Source organism: Sphaerodactylus townsendi, linkage group LG03 (genome assembly GCF_021028975.2).
Source record: "Sphaerodactylus townsendi isolate TG3544 linkage group LG03, MPM_Stown_v2.3, whole genome shotgun sequence".
Lineage (NCBI taxonomy): Eukaryota > Metazoa > Chordata > Lepidosauria > Squamata > Sphaerodactylidae > Sphaerodactylus > Sphaerodactylus townsendi.
In genome coordinates, this window is record NC_059427.1 from 17,339,726 (window position 1) to 17,353,142 (window position 13,417).

At 47.0% G+C, this 13,417-nt stretch overlaps 1 protein-coding gene across 3 annotated transcripts; it reads left to right on the plus strand.

The window, feature by feature from the left end:
• Positions 1-4,175: 4,175 nt before the first annotated feature.
• Positions 4,176-11,809, plus strand: CD59 (CD59 molecule (CD59 blood group)). 3 transcript variants are annotated; one of them, XM_048492029.1, is made up of 4 exons: positions 4,176-4,554; positions 7,650-7,728; positions 9,459-9,560; positions 10,881-11,809. In XM_048492029.1, the coding sequence occupies exons 2-4, from the start codon at positions 7,665-7,667 to the stop codon at positions 11,075-11,077; spliced, it is 363 nt and encodes a 120-aa protein (XP_048347986.1). In that variant the 5' UTR covers positions 4,176-4,554; positions 7,650-7,664; the 3' UTR covers positions 11,078-11,809. The 3 variants fall into 3 exon arrangements, with proteins under 3 accessions (XP_048347986.1, XP_048347989.1, XP_048347987.1); XM_048492032.1 differs by lacking the exon at positions 4,176-4,554 and adding an exon at positions 4,692-4,721; XM_048492030.1 differs by lacking the exon at positions 4,176-4,554 and adding an exon at positions 4,752-4,996.
• Positions 11,810-13,417: the final 1,608 nt, after the last annotated feature.

The following is a 13,417-nucleotide window of genomic DNA, read 5'->3' on the forward strand; positions in this document are numbered from 1 at the left end:
CTGGTCCCAAAACGGATCCTTGGGGGACACAGTGACACAGTGACACACATTCCCACAGTGACACAACTTCAGAGACTGGAGGAGTTCTCAGCAAGGCTCAGATATACATGAAATTGAAAATGAAAACATCCTCTCCCAGATTTTTTGGGTGCATTTGTTGTAGTTGTTTCTTGTTACCTTGTAACTATTAAAGCAATAGACAAGTAATTGCCTCCTTTAGAAAAACAATACCTTTGTTGTGTGTGCCTAGTCCTGTTACATTGCAGAAATTATGATAGTAACCAGTGGCATAGCACCAACGGGACAGGGAGTGCGATCAGAGGCGTAGCTACCATGGGGACATCCGGGGACAAGTGCCCCGGGCGCCACCTTGTGGTGGGCGCAAAAATTGCAGGTTCGTTTATGGCTTTTTCTATTTTTCAGGTTCTTTTCAATTTTTGGCCTGCAGGGGGTGCAGTTTCTAGGCTAGCGGCACCAAAATTTCAGGGTATTGTCAGGTGACTCTCCTGATGATACCAGCCAAGTTTGGTGAAGTTTGGTTCAGGGGGTCCAAAGTTATGGACCCCCAAAATGGGTGACCCCATACTCCATTGTTTCCAATGGGAGCTAATGGTAGATGTGGCTACCCTTTTGAGGGTCCATAACTTTGGACCCCCTGAATCAAACTTCACTAAACCTAGGTGGTATCATAAGGATAGTCTCCTACTGATACCACCCAGGTTTGGTGAAGGTTGGTTCAGGGGTCCAGTTATGGATCCCCAAAGGGTGTTTCATCCCCATTGTTTCCAATGGGAGCTCATGGTAGATGTGGCTACCCTTTTGAGGGTCCATAACTTTGGGCTTCCTGAACCAAACTTCACTAAACCTGGGTGGTTTCATCAGGAGAGTCTCCTGAAGATAGCCTAAAAGTTTGGTACTGTTAGCTTAAACATTGCTCCCCTGACAGGCACCCTCAAATTTTCCCCAGGTTCTCTCTTTAAATCCACCTCCTTTGGATTTAAAGGGAGAATCTGGGCTCCCTAGATTTAAAAAAAAACACATTGAAAGTATTGTTGAAGGCTTTCAAAACTAGATTCAACTGGTAGTTGTGAGTTTTATAGGCTGTGTGGCCGTGGTTTGGTAGATCTTGTTCCTAACGTTTTGCCTGCATCTGTGGCTGGCATCTTCAGAGGTGTATCACAGAGAGAAGTCTGTTATAAGAGAAGGCTGGACATAGTGTATAATAGACTTCTCTCTGTGATACACCTCTGAAAATACCAGCCACAGATGCAGGTGAAACATTAGGAACAAGATATACCAGACTACGGCCACGCAGCCCAGAAAACTAACAATAACCAACATTGAAAATGATGCTGTTTGGGATGGGGAATCTACCCTGAAACAGCATCACTTTCAATGTTGTTTAAACTAGGGAGCCCAGAGTATCCCTTAAGGTGGATTTAAAAGGAGAATCTGAGCTCTGTAGTTTAAACAACACTAAAAGTGATGCTGTTTCAGGGTGGATTCCCCGCCTTCAAAAATAGCATCACTTTCAATGTTGTTTAAACTAGGGAGCCCTGGGTGTGTTCAGATTTGTGTGTTGGGGCATGTTCTATAATGCGATGGTGACTTTGAGATGACCTGGTGCAAAAAATGTTGTTTGGTCATGGTGGGGGAGGGACGCTGCCCATATTGGGGGGGGGGGGCGCAAAACTCAGATTTTGCCCCGGGCTCCATTTACCCTAGCTACACCCCTGAGTGCGATGCACCGGGCACGCACAGGTGCGGGGGCATGACTGGGGCATTCTGGGGCGGGTGGGGTGTGGCGGGGGTGCGGGGCACAGTTCCCCCTTGCTCTGGCCCAGATAGTAACATAAGGTACTTCTGGGGGAAATCGTGTGTGATCAAAAACACTGAGGGTGAAGGGCCCATAACTGTTTGCATATGCTTACATCTTTAGATTGGTCTCTGATTAGTAAATACTTGGGAAGGAAGGTGGTACAGTAGAGCCTGATCTCACCAGAATTGGGGGAATTACAGGCCAGTTAGCCTAACATCAGTGGAGCTGTCATTACAGATAGACTAGTCATCATGTTGAGGAACAAATCAGCACAGCTTCTGCAAATGGAAGTCCTGCCTCTCCAACTTTTGGGAGTTCTTTGAGAAGATTAATAAGCAGGTGGGTAAGAGTGACGTGGCAGACATTATATAACTGGAATTTCAAAGGGCCTTTGTTTCACTAAAGACTCCTTAGCACGTTTAGCAGCTGTAGAATAAGAAAACGGGTCCTTTTATGGATTTAAAAATTGCTTTAATAATGGGAAGCAGAGATTAGGAATCAATGCACAACTCTCCCCATGAAGAAAAGTGAGCAGTAGATCCCACAAAGGACCTGTGCGATTTCATTTGTTCATAAACCGTTTGGAATTGGGAGCTCAACAGTATAATTCTGCTGCTAGAAGCTGAAAAGACTGAACTGAAGTGTTGTACTTTGTTACATGTTAGGTGTTGTCAAGTCGCTTTTAACTCAAGGCGATTCTATGAATCAACGTCCTCCCAAACATATGGTACTTTAGTTACCGGAAAAGGCAATAATGCTAGGAAATCTTGAAGATACCAGGAAAGGAGAAAGAAGACCCATCATGAGATTAGTTGACTCCGTAAAGGAAGCCAGAGCCCTCAGTTTGCAAGGCTATTAATGAGAGGATGTTGTGGAGGTCATTGATTATAAGGTACAAACAACTTGATGGCACATGATGCCCATGAACAGGCCCTCTGCCCCCCCCCCCCTTTCCCAAGGTGTAAAATCAGGCTCTTTGGGAAAGGCCAAGCCTGTCAGACTAATAAGCAGAGCTATTTGTAGCCTTTAGCTCTAGGAGCAGCAGTGGAGTAGGAGGTTCAGAGCTTGTGTATCTAATCTGGAGGAACCGGGTTTGATTCCCAGCTCTGCCGCCTGAGCTGTGGAGGCTTATCTGGAGAATTCAGATTATCCTGTACACTCCCACACACGCCAGCTGGGTGACCTTGGGCTAGTCACAGCTTCTCGGAGCTCTCTCAGCCCCACCTACCTCACAGGGTGTTTGTTGTGAGGGGGGAAGGGCAAGGAGATTGTAAGCCCCTTTGAGTCTCCTACAGGAGAGAAAGGGGGGATATAAATTCAAACTCTTCTTCTTCTTTGGCAAAGCCAAGCATAAGAAAGTTCCCAGGTTTGGGGGGGGGGGCAAGAGAAGAGCCCATCCTCTCCCCCACCCTCCCACCAGGTTGCTCCACAGTTTGCAGTGCCTCAGCAGAGAACCAGGTGGGAGGGAGGAGATGAAAGAGGGGAGGGCATCAGGTATGCTAAGCAGTTAACTCTTCTTTCCCTGTGAGTGTTTAGAGCACACCCAATCCCTTCCCCAGGTTTCACGTGTCGCTTGCCAACCAGTGGTCTTTGAAAGGGGGCAGGAAGTCAAGGTATTGGAAGGCCCTGCAGGTGGAATCATAGAGTTGGAAGAGACCCCAAGGGCCAAGAGAGGTGGGAGGAGATTAACCAGACCAAGGAAGGTTATTTTGGGATCTAGGTCTCCCACTGCAATGAACTTGATATCTTTGAACAAATCCGCAGGAACCTTTACCTCCCCCTCCTATTTGCTCAGTCTCACCATACAACCACAACTTCTCCCTTACCAAGAGCAATTGAGCCTCCCGCCTGTCCGACTCCTGCCACCGCTTCTCCTGCACTTACTGCCTGCTCCTACCACCACAAACACACACACACTTCGATCCTGTCAATAATTGGGCTTACACCTGTTCAAGAGCAGTAGTGGTTAAGAGCAGGTGCATTCTAATCTGGAGGAACCGGGTTTGATTCCCCGCTCTGCCCCTTGAGCTGTGGAGGCTTCTCTGGGGAATTCAGATTAGCCTGTGCACTCCCACACATGCCACCTGTCGGGTGACCTTGGGCTAGTCACAGTTCTTCTGAGCTCTCTCAGCCCCACCCCCCTCAAAGGGTGTTTGTTGTGAGGGGGAAGGGCAAGGAGCAAGTCTCCTACAGGAGAGAAAGGGGGGATATAAATCCAAACAACAACAACAACTCCTCCTCCTCCTCTTCTTCTTCTTCCTCCTCCTCCTCCAATCTGAATTACCAATCCCACCCCCACCCCGATGAGGAGGAGGGGGTCCCTCCTCCTTACTCCCTCCGCGAAGAGGAGGAGGAGTCTTGGTTTGGAGATGGTCGTGCCATCTAGCCAACTATGACAAGGGACTGGCGGGACAAGGCTAGAGCGCCCTCCCTTGCAGCTGCCAACGGTAAGTCGAAGCGCAATACAAGTCGAAGCGCAATAGAACTTGATGCGTAATACAAGTGGAAGTGCAATCCTGCTACTGCTGCTGCTGCTGCCGCTGCCGGGTCTGGCCGGGCGTTTGCCGCAGAGGAGAGAGCCCTGGCGGGCACCTGAGAACAACACGGCGGATTTTGCTGCAGTGAGGAGGGCGCGGTGAGCTGGTCGATGGGACGGCGGAGCGGCTGTGCGGAGATTAACCGGACCGGCGCATAAAACTGCAGCGTTTTAGAGGCTCTGCCGACTCCTGGTGAAAGTAAGTGGCTGGATCGGGGCAGAGTCCTTTCTTGTCCGTCCGTCCCGTCCGTCCCCCCCCCCCCCCCGCCCCGCAATTCTCCTCCTCCTCCTCCTCCTCCTCCTCCTCCTCCGCCTTTCCTTTGCAGATGGGAAGATCGTGAGCCTGGGGTCCTTGTGGAGTGGCTGGTAAAATTTGTCGATTTGAGATGCCTTCTGAGTGTTAAATGGGACGGGCAAGGGGGCTGCCTGAGACAGTAGGGTGGAGTGGTTAGGGTTTTGGAGTAGGCTGGCTGGTGACCTTCCTCTCTCAGCCTAACCGACCTCATTGGGATTGTTTTGTGAATAACGTGTAGGAAGGGAAACCTGATGTATGCTGTCCCCAAGTTGGACCCCAACCCTTTTGAAGACGAGGCAGGGTGCAGAGAGGACAGGGCTGGTGCTTGAAAACTGGATTTCACCAGGTAAATGTGCTTCCCTCACTGTCTCTGGGGTACCCGACTGCGAGCTGAACAAAGCTCCCTTTCTGCCAACCTGAGGTGGGATCAGAGGTGGGATCCAACCAGTTCTCACCTCTTCTCTAGAAGTGGTTACTATTTTTTTCCGAGTGACGAGAAGGGGTTACTAAAGCAACCTCCCTGCCCAATAGCCACATTGGCGCTATGGCGCTGTTTGAATCCCACCACCATCGGAACCTGTTATTAAAATTTTTGGATCCCACCACTGGGTGGGATGTCTTTTGACTGGCTTCTCCGAGGATTGAAAAAGGGCTCACCTGGGTAGTGTCTGTGGCTGATCCGCCCTCTGTGCACCAGCGCAAGTAATCTGCTGGGCGGGTGTGGTGGGATTTCCAGGCAGCGTGGCCATGATATGGTACCTTTTGCTTCTAACGTTTCTCCCGCATCTGTGGCTGGCATCTTCAGAGGCATGTCACAGTGCCTCTGAAGATGCCAGCCCTAGATGAAGGTGAAACATTAGGAGCCAAGGTTTGAGACGCCTTCATGGCCGCACTGCCCAGAAAATCCACCACACCCAGTTGCTTCCAGCCATGAAAGGCTTCCACAATCGGTGGGGGATAGCAGTGTCAAAAATGAAGGGACTTGGAACCTGCTGGTCACAGTTGACTACAGACCGTCCCTGGTCTGCTTGTGTAACCCCCATGCTCAGAATGGGTTGACCCAGATAGGGGTGGAGACTCAAAGCAGCAGAAGGCTGCAGAGCTCATGTAGTTTGGAGGAGACAAGGCTACCAGACTCGGACCTTGGTTTGTATAAGCCCTTAACACCTTGTTAAGGTTTTTTTTATGTTTGTAATGGGTGAGAGTTCTCCTGGAAACCTTCATCATGTTGAATCCTGTTCATCAAGCCCTTGGAGTCTTCAGGAGCCAACCCACTTGCAAAGAAGAATTGGACTTGGCAGTATCAGTAGACTGTAAATATAAGGACTTGAAAATGCAACCTGAACAGGACCTTGAAGTGTGATGTTAAATGTTGATGTTATATGTTATGGGTTAAGAAAGTAAACCATTTTGTTTTTAAAATTTGTTGTTGCAAACTCATTCCAAGTTCTGCCCCACAGAACCCACCGTTAAAGGTTACACTTGCAATGGAAGCAAAGTTTTATGCGTGTGAAACCAGGAAAGTGCAGGCAGCACAGGGAGGGAGAATGGAAAATATCCCCATCATTTCAAAACAGCAGGAGGCTTTCTGAGCTATGGGAGTTAGAATGTCAGATTAGGATGTAGCAGGTCAAGGTTTGAATCTCCAGTTTCTGTTGTGGAGTAGCCATTCGTCTGCAGAATGTAGCCATCAGGAAGGATATTGAGAAGTTGGAACATGTCCAGAGGAAGGCGACCAAAATGGTAAAAGGTCTGGATTTCATGCCCAATGAAGAGAGACTTAGGAAGCTGGGGATGTTTAGTCTAGAGAAGTGAAGGTTCTAGGATAGCTATGTTTAAATATTTGAAGGGATGCCATATCAAAGAGAGAGAGAGAGATTGTTTTCTGCTGCCTCAGAGATTAGGACACAGAGTAATGGATTCAAGGTGCAGGAAAAGAGATTCCATCAAACATTAGAAAGAACTTTCTGACAGTCAGGGCTGTTCGACAGTGGAATTCATTGCCTCGGAGAGTGGTGGAGTTTCCTCCTTCGGAGGTTTTTAAACAGAGGGTGGATGAACATAAGTCGGGAGTGCTTTGATGGCACGGCAGGGGGTTGGACTTGATGGTCTCTTCCAACTCTATGATTCTATGTTTCTAAGATTCTATTCTGTAATAGGAACAAATCAAAATTCCTCTCAGAGTCACAATAATTAAATATATACAAGAAAAATGTGTATTAGGCCAACTGCCTTTATGAAGAACATACAAGATAGGCAATAACACTTCTGGATTAGTTGTTATTTCACCCAGGCTTTATCAAGCCTATTCTTTTCCTGGGGTGGTAAGTCACTATAGCCAACCCCTAGGATCAAAGCATGTGCATGTTGTCTTTCCCAGACTGAGATTTCTACTGCTTTCTCTTATTACTGCTCTGTCTTCAAAGGAAAGCCATAACCGAGGTGGTTGACAATTCAGTCAGCCTGTCCTTGCCCTGCACAGGCACAGAATATATTCACTTGATACACCAGAAGGTGCAGGTGAAATTAGAACATATGAACGAGCCAGCTGGGTCAGACCAGAGTCCATCTAGTCCAGCACTCTGCTGCTCGCAGTAGCCCACCAGATACCTTTGGGAGCTCACATGCAGGATGTGAAAGCAATGGCCTGCTGCTGCTGCTGCTGCTGCTGCTGCTGCTGCTGCTGCTGAGCACCTGGTCTGTTAAGGCATTTGCAACCTCAGATCAAGGAGGATCAAGATTAGTAGCCATACATCGACTTCTCCTCCATAAATCTGTCCAAGCCTCTTTTAAAGCTATCCAGGTTAGTGGCCATCACCCCCTCCTGTGGCAGCATATTCCAAACACCAATCACACGTTGCATGAAGAAATGTTTCCTTTTATTAGTCCTAATTCTTCCCCGCAGCATTTTCAATGTGTGGGCATCTGTCCCACCCCCATTTGCTATTCCACGGCAACAGTTGTGTGAATCCTGGTTTCATTTGTGTTTCTGTTTCCAGATTCGGAAAAAGGACATGGACAAAACGAAGTGCATCCTCTTCACAGTCTTCATTACTATAGTCGTGTTCTGCCATTCTGGTAGGTGTCTAAAAGTGCAGACTTGCTGCATCCCCTCCCCCTTAAGCATGCCATTTTCTTCCAAGTAAATTTGAGTCCAGTAGCATCATAGAGACCAGCGAGATACTCAGGATAATAGCCTTTAAGAATCAAAGCTTCCTTCCACTTATAACACTGAAAATCTTGTCAGCCTAAGGTACTCCTAGACTCAAATCCTGCTCTTCTACTGCAGACTAACATGGTTACCCTCTGAAACTAATTTTTTTCACTATCCCATTTTATCCTGCATTAGGCTTTTTGCATATTCTGTTTTGCTGTTGCCGATTAAGACTGTTTCACATCGCCATGACTGGATTACTGCTTCAATTGGATCTTGTTTACAGTGGTCTCTCCTTGTACCTTTCCCCCTCCCCACATTCTATGAAATCAATCCCAGTGGTTGTACACATCATGCAAGTAAGCTCTGAACTGAGCAGACTTGACCCTGGCAAAGATTTGGAGAGGAGACTTCCAAGGAACACAGAGGCAGACAATGGCAAACCACCCAGTGGTGGGATCCAAAAATTTTAGTAACAGGTTCCCATGGCGGTGGGTTTCAAACTGTGACGTAGCGCCAATGGGGATGGGTGGGGCACAACGGGGGCGTGGCCAGGCATTCCAGGGGCAGGGCATTGCTGGGCGGGGCTGTGGCAAGGACGCAGCCGCTGAGCCGGTCCTTGGGCGGGAAACGAATGCACGCAGGCGCAGGCTGCCACGCCCGCCGGTGCACCTCCTGCTAGACTGCTTCAAGTTCTGCGCGCTACTGCTGAGAGGAGGGGCGTAACTAAGGCAAAAATCACATGGCAAAATCACCAATTAGTAACCCCCTCTCGGCACACACAAATAATTAGTAACCTACTCTCGGGAACCTGTGAGAACCTGCTGGATCCCACCTCTGAAACCACCTCTGAATGGCTCTTGCAATGAAAACCCTGTGGGGTTGACATAAGTCAGCTGTGACTTGACATCCAAAAAAAGTCTTGAAGGTTCTAATTGACTCTTGTGCAATTTTGCTACAACTGACCAACACATCTATTCCCTGGGAAATTTTAACTAGCTAACCCCTATCTTTGTATCACCCTGAATAGCCCAGACTAGACCAAGCTAAGCAGGGCAGGCCATGCTTAATACTTGGTTGCAAGGCCGCCAAGGAAGACTGCAGTTGCTATGCAGACCAAGGCAATGGCAAACCACCTCTGTTGAACTCCTGCCTTCAAACCCATGGCAACCCATGAGTAGATCAAATTAATTACAGCCCAATTCCTGTGCAGAATTAGACACCCTCTTATTTTTGGAGTTGATCGGCGAATCAGCTGCCATTGCTTCTTCCCTATATTTTATGTTTGGGTTTTGGAGAGGGGTAAAATATGAGGTCACCACTTCCAAGCAGCCGTGAACTTGAGAGCCAGCATGGTTAGAGTGTTGGGGTAGGAACTGCCATGGAAGCTGATTGGGTGATCCTGGGCCAATCAGACACACTCAACCTAACTTAATGATAAAATGGAAGAGTGGAGGTAGGTTCCCATTGGGGAGAAAGGTATAAATCACACACAAAAAATAAACTCACTTGGGGACTAAAGAAGCTCCTCCTTGACTGAGCCCTCCCCACCTGCAACAAGAGAGTGGGTAACAGTACCAGGTTATTGCAAGGAAGCACGGATGGAGCATTTTGAAAATGTATGCATTTAACGCAACCTCTCTTTATTTCATAGGCAATGCGCTCCGATGTTACACCTGTGAACAAAGTCCTGTAGTATGCAGGACCAATGTTACCTGTACTCCCGAAGAAGATGTTTGCTTGCAAATCAGGTTTTGTATGTATATTGCTCCAAATTATTCTTTATTTTTGGTTATGCCCATGTAGTTTAAGGCAGCTTGCAAAGCTACAAACACAAAACACACATGAGGAATAAAGTAAAGCACTCTTTTGTCAGCTTGTGTTGATAGATATTAAAGTCTCTTTACAATGTTATAAATGAGATTGTAAATATATGTTTGCTATGGTGTATGTGTTTGTTATGGTCCTGAATACTGTTCAAACTTGGAAAACTCTGAATATGTTTGGAGGCAGCTGCCAGAAGTGGGATCCTAACAATAACACAATACATGTCCTTATATTTTAGATGTTGGCCCATGACCACTTCTGCTTACTTAACTTAGGCCCTTTCCGCACGGCCATGCGGACGCCGCCACACCGGCAGGGATTCTGCCGGTGCAGGGGTGGGGGCCGTTCGCACAGAAGCGTGCGAGTGGCCCCCGCAGAGGCCGATGCAGGAGAGGCGGCTCTGCACAGAGCCGCCTCTTCCCCGTCCCTCTCCCACTCACCTTGTCGCCATCGCCGCCCTGCTGGCCTCCGTAGACCCGCCCACGCTGCCCTCCGACCTCCAGGGGTCGGAGGACAGCGAGGGAGGGCCTTCGGAGGCCAGCAGGGCGACAACGGCAATGAGGTGAGTGGGAGAGGGACGGGGACAACAGCGCATTCCCGGCGGTGCCATTCGCACCGCGCTGCCGGGAATGCGCTGTTGTGCCAAAAACCTCCCTCCAGGAGGGAGGTTTTTGGAGGCGGCCTGAGGCCGCCCTGGGGGAGGGGGAAGGGAGCCAGGTCAGCGCTGCTGCGTTTTGGCAGCGCCGCCTGTGCGAACGGCTCCCTGGGGACGGCGTTTTTGCCGTCCCCAGGGCGTTGTTATTGGCCCGTGCGGAAAGGGCCTTTGTGTTCTTTAGTTGCAGAAAACTGCCCTAGTAATGGGGGTGGGGAATCAGTTGTGTGAACTGTTTAATAGATGACTTGTTGGTATTGGAAAGTGCCATCAAGTCGCAGCTGACTTATGGAGACCCCATAAGGTTGTCAAGGCAAGAAACAAACAAAGGTAGTTTGCCATTGCCTCCCTTTGCATAGTAATTCCAGATTTCCTTAGTAGTGTCCCATCCAAATCTTTGCCAGGGTCAAGCTTAGCTTCTGAAATCTGACATTATCGAGTTCGCCTGGGCCACGCAGGCCAGGGTGTTTTGACTGTAGATTTGGGGAAACTCCTCCCATTCTAATTTCTACAGAAAGCACAATTATTGCACAATCGTTTGAAAGTGTTAAATTTTCAGTTTCTAATTTAGTGTGTGTGATTTTCTCTTTCTTTCAGTACATTTGAGAACATATAGCTGCTGGAAGTCATCACGATGCTACCGAAAAGAAGTTTCTGATGAATTTCATGCTGACAGTTTTAGATTCCTTTGCTGCTACAGGGATTTCTGCAACAAGAGTCCGAGCTTCCTGGTAGCCTCTACAGCTACCTTCAGTATTTCTGCAGTGACTGTGCTTTGGATGGTATACCAGTAACACAGGGATGAAATGTTACTTCCCTTTGTACATTCTTTTTATTATTTTTTTGTGCTTGGATATGTCTGCAACAGCAGCTGTTTTAACCAGAAAATAGATGTAACAGTGTCCTCTATTTCTGTAACTTACAAGATGAGATGGGAAGGAGTTTTGACCTATATTCCAAAACCATAGTAACTGAATTATTGTGCCACTTATAGATTCTTGCTCGTGAACAAGTATTTAATCATACACACAGGAGGTACTACTTGAACATTTTTTCCCCTGAGGTTTGACACATTTACTTGTGTTCCTGTTGAGGAGAAAGGTAGGGTGTAAATGAAGTAAATAAATACATTGTAAATTCTCTCTTAAACCAGTAAGTATTCCATACAAGTGTGCGTACTTAAAGCTTAGATAGTGTTGTCTTCCGTTTTCATAATTAAGGTAGAGTTTGGCACGAAAGCTTTGTCCATAAGTTGAGTCTATGTGACTGCAGTCAGAATTGTAAAAAGCTCCATCTATTTTATCGACTACTAGCCATTAGGGGTTCTTAAAGCTATCTAATATGGCTGCCTGTGTACTATAGAAGGTCTATGATGGCCTATATTTAAGATTTGGTGATTCCATAGACAGTCAAATAGACAATATTTTGCCGTTTTTGCTACATTTACAGCCATTGCTCTCTTACTGCTATTGCAACCATTTCACGAATATGAATACATTCTTGCGCTGAATGCATAACGGTTCCTCGTGGAGCACCTTTGCTTGCATTTGTACTCACAGAACAGAATTATATCCATGGAGGGCAACGTTTGGAGATCTTACAACCAAAATAATTTTTCAAGGTCCTATTTATCTTGAACTGAATTCACGCTGGTCACATCAAGTGCTGTTCAGTTCCGCTCCTGCTCTGTTTGTGTGAATGTGTGAAAACAAAAACAGTTCTCTTCAATGGACTGATTTCTGAATTGACTGCCAGTCCTGCAGGTATGGTGGAAACTCTTGTGAGCACAAAATAATCTGCATTTGCAGAAAATGTACACAGGAAGCTTCCCTCCATGGGATCAAGAACACTCCCCATCACAGGGTGAGAGGCAATCTGTGTACAGAAGCCAGTGCGCGTGTGTGTGTGTGTGTGTGTGAACTTGCAGAGTGTGTGTTTGGAAGGATGCACCCAGAGGCGGGATCCAGCAGGTTCTCACCAGTTCCTGAGAGTGGGTTACTAATTATTTGTGTGTGCCGAGAGGGGTTTACTAATTGGGTCCGCTTTTCCATCTCCACGCCCTCGCCTCCCCGAGAGGCATACTGCCTTTGAACGTGAAGGTTCCATATAGCAATTGCGACTAATAATGTAACTCCCTGAACTGGGTTAATCCCTTTCAGGTACTGCAATTCATTGATTCTCAGCCTTTCGTACCTTTTATCTCACCAGTCTCTATCAAAGAACCTGTGCGTTTCACCATTGCTGTGTTCAGATTTGTGAGTTGGGGCATTTTCTATAATGTGATGATGATTTAGAAATGACCTGGTGCAAAAAAAATTTTTGGGGTCGTGGTGGGGTGGCTGCCCATGTGGGGGCATCCAACTCAGTTTTTGCCCAGGGCTCAGGTTTGCCTAGGTACGCCTCTGCCCCCTTTGCTGAGGGGGGGGGGCTGGCGAGGGAACCTGTTACTAAAATTTTTGGATCCCACCACTGGATGTACCCACTAACCAACTTTTCTGTAATTTTTCAACACTTCACTGTAGACTGAAGACTTTTCTGCATGGGTTTTTTTCATCATTTCTGGCCACGTACTGCTTTGGTTTATCCCCTGATTTCCTTACACACTTTTGTGCTTTTTGGTTTCAAATCTTGTTTTGTTTTCCCCGTTTTTTCTTGTTCTTTTGAAACCACTTTTGCGGTCTTTTTTCTGGAAGCCAATTCTGAGTCATTTTTCCCCCCTCGTGTGCAATGTTTGTCAGTTTTCTTTATCTGGCTATTTCCACTCACCTCCCGTGCACTTTTCAATGAGTGAACAGTCATCTTTGTCAAACTGCACCCTCTCCTCCCCATTCCCACCATGAAAACAAGTAGTTTTGTTTATTTTTTTAAAAGATGCACTAAAACATCGATATATTGATATACCATAGTAATGCCAGCTTTAGCAGGTTCTCTGAATTCCCAGCTTTCGTTTTTTAAAAAGTTTCTAGTCCTTTTCCTTGTGGAGATATGTCTTTTCCCTTATATCTTCAAAAGGAAAGTGGATTGGTTTTTAAAAAAAATAAAAGCAGAAAATTCTATTAATTCTATCATGTACAATGATACTTTAGCGTGTTTTTTAAAAAGCCAGCTATGATACTGACATAAGCATGTACAAA